General features: G+C 55.3%; 1 protein-coding gene across 1 annotated transcript in view; it reads left to right on the forward strand.

Annotated features, from left to right (window-relative positions):
* The first annotated feature begins 1,229 nt into the window (after positions 1-1,229).
* The window catches only part of MONBRDRAFT_38433 (uncharacterized protein), a 2,959-nt gene continuing 1,473 nt past the window's right edge, over positions 1,230-2,715 (forward strand). The window contains exons 1-6 of the mRNA XM_001748695.1: positions 1,230-1,381; positions 1,493-1,694; positions 1,793-1,888; positions 2,000-2,085; positions 2,233-2,323; positions 2,443-2,658. Of these exons, the coding sequence (XP_001748747.1) occupies positions 1,524-1,694; positions 1,793-1,888; positions 2,000-2,085; positions 2,233-2,323; positions 2,443-2,658 (660 nt within the window). The 5' untranslated portion in view covers positions 1,230-1,381; positions 1,493-1,523. The remainder of the gene's footprint in view (positions 1,382-1,492; positions 1,695-1,792; positions 1,889-1,999; positions 2,086-2,232; positions 2,324-2,442; positions 2,659-2,715) is intronic.

The following is a 2,715-nucleotide window of genomic DNA, read 5'->3' on the forward strand; positions in this document are numbered from 1 at the left end:
AGGAGTCGCCATAATGGCTGCACGCAAAGAAAAGAAAGGCAAGGTGAGATGGTTCACGCATCAATAAATGGCAGCGCATGCGAGGAATGAGGAAGGGTGGGGACTCACCGTTGAGGAGAAGGAAAATGCAACGGAAATTGTAACGGAAGAACGAATCTCAACGGTCAAACCATAAGGGATGACACTTGGTACGTGACCGAAGTTGTCTCGATGAACAGGTGAAAAAGTGTCTCCGGACAGAGACAGAGACAGAGAGAGACAGATACAGAGACAGAGACAGAGACAGAGACATGAGAGCGACAGGGTGGGGGCTTCGAACACAGTGGTAGAAAAATCAAATAAGTATTTTACTTAAACCTTATATGTGTCTAAAGTATAATACATAGTCATGGACCGTGATGCAAGCGTTGCAGTCCAAATGTCAGAGAAAATCCACTCTTATGGAATCACGCGACTTTGAGCATCCGGAGGAGAACCAACGTGGTCAAGGCCCCGCGTTGCACATATGGCAGCGGGGGGGCGGGTCAGGTGTACGGCGCTCGCGTCCGAACAAGATCCATCAATCAGGGGCACTGAATGAGATGGACCAGCCAGCCAGCGAGTACATCGTTGTCCAGATGGCCCCTGGCAGCCAGCGGCATCTGCCCGCCCAGCCGTGCCGTGCCTTGCCGGACAAGAGTGTGTCTTGCATACACTGACACACCCGACGGTTACATGGCCCCTCTTCATCTGCGCCACGACATTTCTCTGACTTTTTCCCTACTCGGAACCTCCATCTCTGCCCACCCTTTACTTTACCACTACACCCATCCCACCCCGACCCCGACTCTCTTCTCCACCCCCCACCCCTCTCTTCCATCTCTCTCTGTCACACACACACACACACACATGCTCTCTCGCTCTCTCTCTGTCATTTGCTCAAAACGGTATCAAACAGTCTGCCATGCTGCTCCGACTCGATGCCTGCCCTGGCACACACACACACACACACACACACACACGATGTGCACACACTGATCCTGGGGGTGTGCTGCCCTGGCTTGGCTTGTCTTGTCTGGTGACCTTGTTCCACGAAATGCATTTCGAATGCGATTGCATGGGGAGTCAGTCCCGTCCCAATGCCTGCGCCCGCCCTGGTTCCCCCGCGCCCTCACCATTCTGATCCCATGGTCTGCCTGCATGGTCGTTCACTCCCACTTTCACTTTCTTCACTTTCTTCTGGTTCTTCTGCACAGCGCGTGTACGGGTCCCTGCCCGCCCGTCTGCCCGTCCGCCTTGGACATCACACATGTGATCGTGCCTGCCCACCTGCATTCTCGGATATATCATCTGCCACTCACGACCCACACACACACACACACTCTCTCTCTCTCTCTCTCTGGTCTGCGCTGCTGCCACCCCCGCCTCCCATCACGCTACTACATACACATGGGCCTCATGTTGTGACTTCAGATGCTCATGACCTTCTCGATCCAACCTCCTGTACTTGTAGGTGTGTGCTTGTCCAACACAGCCTGATCGCCATGGACAAGTTGCCGGCGGCCGTTGTGCCGTATGCGGAGGCTGCCCAAGAGGCCCTCGTTTCCCTCCATGAGACCCTTGGTCGTCCCTCCACCACCACCTACCTGGCCACCTCTGCCGTCGCCCTCGGTATCTGGAAGTACATCCGCGGCAATTACCTCCGCCCTGCCAAGGTCTGGCGCTTTCTATTCCCCACCCGCTCTTGAATGCTCCGCCGGATCTGATGCCTTGGACATCTTCTCTCGTCTCATCCCATTTTTCTCCATGTCAGGCACCCCCAAAAGTTCCGTCTCAGGTCCCATGGCTCGGTTGCATCTTTGCCTTTGGCCAGAGCCCCATTGAGTTTATGATTGACTGCTACAAGAAGGTTGGTTCATTCTCTCCCCGACTGAGCACCCGTCTCATCCATCATCTTCGCCTTCTCAATTTCCCCTCTTGGGCTCTTTCCCACCCCACCCTGGCGCTGCTTATTATTTAGTATGGCCCCGTCTACTCCTTTGTCATGTTCGGCACCGAGGTGACCTATCTCCTTGGTTCCGAGGCCTCATCCAGGTTCTGGAGCACGTATGTCAATTTCAAGTGTTGCCGCATCCCCCACCCAGGCGCCTCCCCCACCCAGGCTTTTGCCCACTTTATCCCGACATCTAACCAACAAATGTATCCACGTGATCCTGTTGTTTTTCCCCCCCCCCCGTACCCTCTGCTCTCTAGTCACAACGATGTCCTCAACGCAGAAGATCTCTACGCCAACATTACCGTGCCCGTTTTCGGCGAAGGTGTCGCCTATGCCGTCGAACACAAGGTATGTCCCCTTGCGCCCTTTCCTTCCCCTTCCTTCTCGCATGTCATTTGCCTAGTGCAAGACCCCAAGTGCCGTCGCTGACGCCCTGCTCCATGCCCGCTGGGTGATCACTTGCATAGATCTTCTCCGAGCAGAAGCAAATGGCCAAGGAGGGTCTCACCATTGACCGCTTCAAGGCCTACACGAGCATGATCGAGAAGGAGACCAACGGTTTCATCGAACGCTGGGGTCAGACTGGCACCATCGACTTTTTCGATAACATGGCCCGCATGATCATCTACACCGCCACCCGCTGCCTCCACGGCAACGAGACCCGTGAGGACTTTGACGAAGACGTAAGCTTAATTCCCTAACACCCGCACAGCCCGCTCGTCTCTCCCCCCCCCCCCCCC

Source organism: Monosiga brevicollis, genomic scaffold (assembly GCF_000002865.3).
Source record: "Monosiga brevicollis MX1 MONBRscaffold_25 genomic scaffold, whole genome shotgun sequence".
NCBI lineage: Eukaryota > Choanoflagellata > Craspedida > Salpingoecidae > Monosiga > Monosiga brevicollis.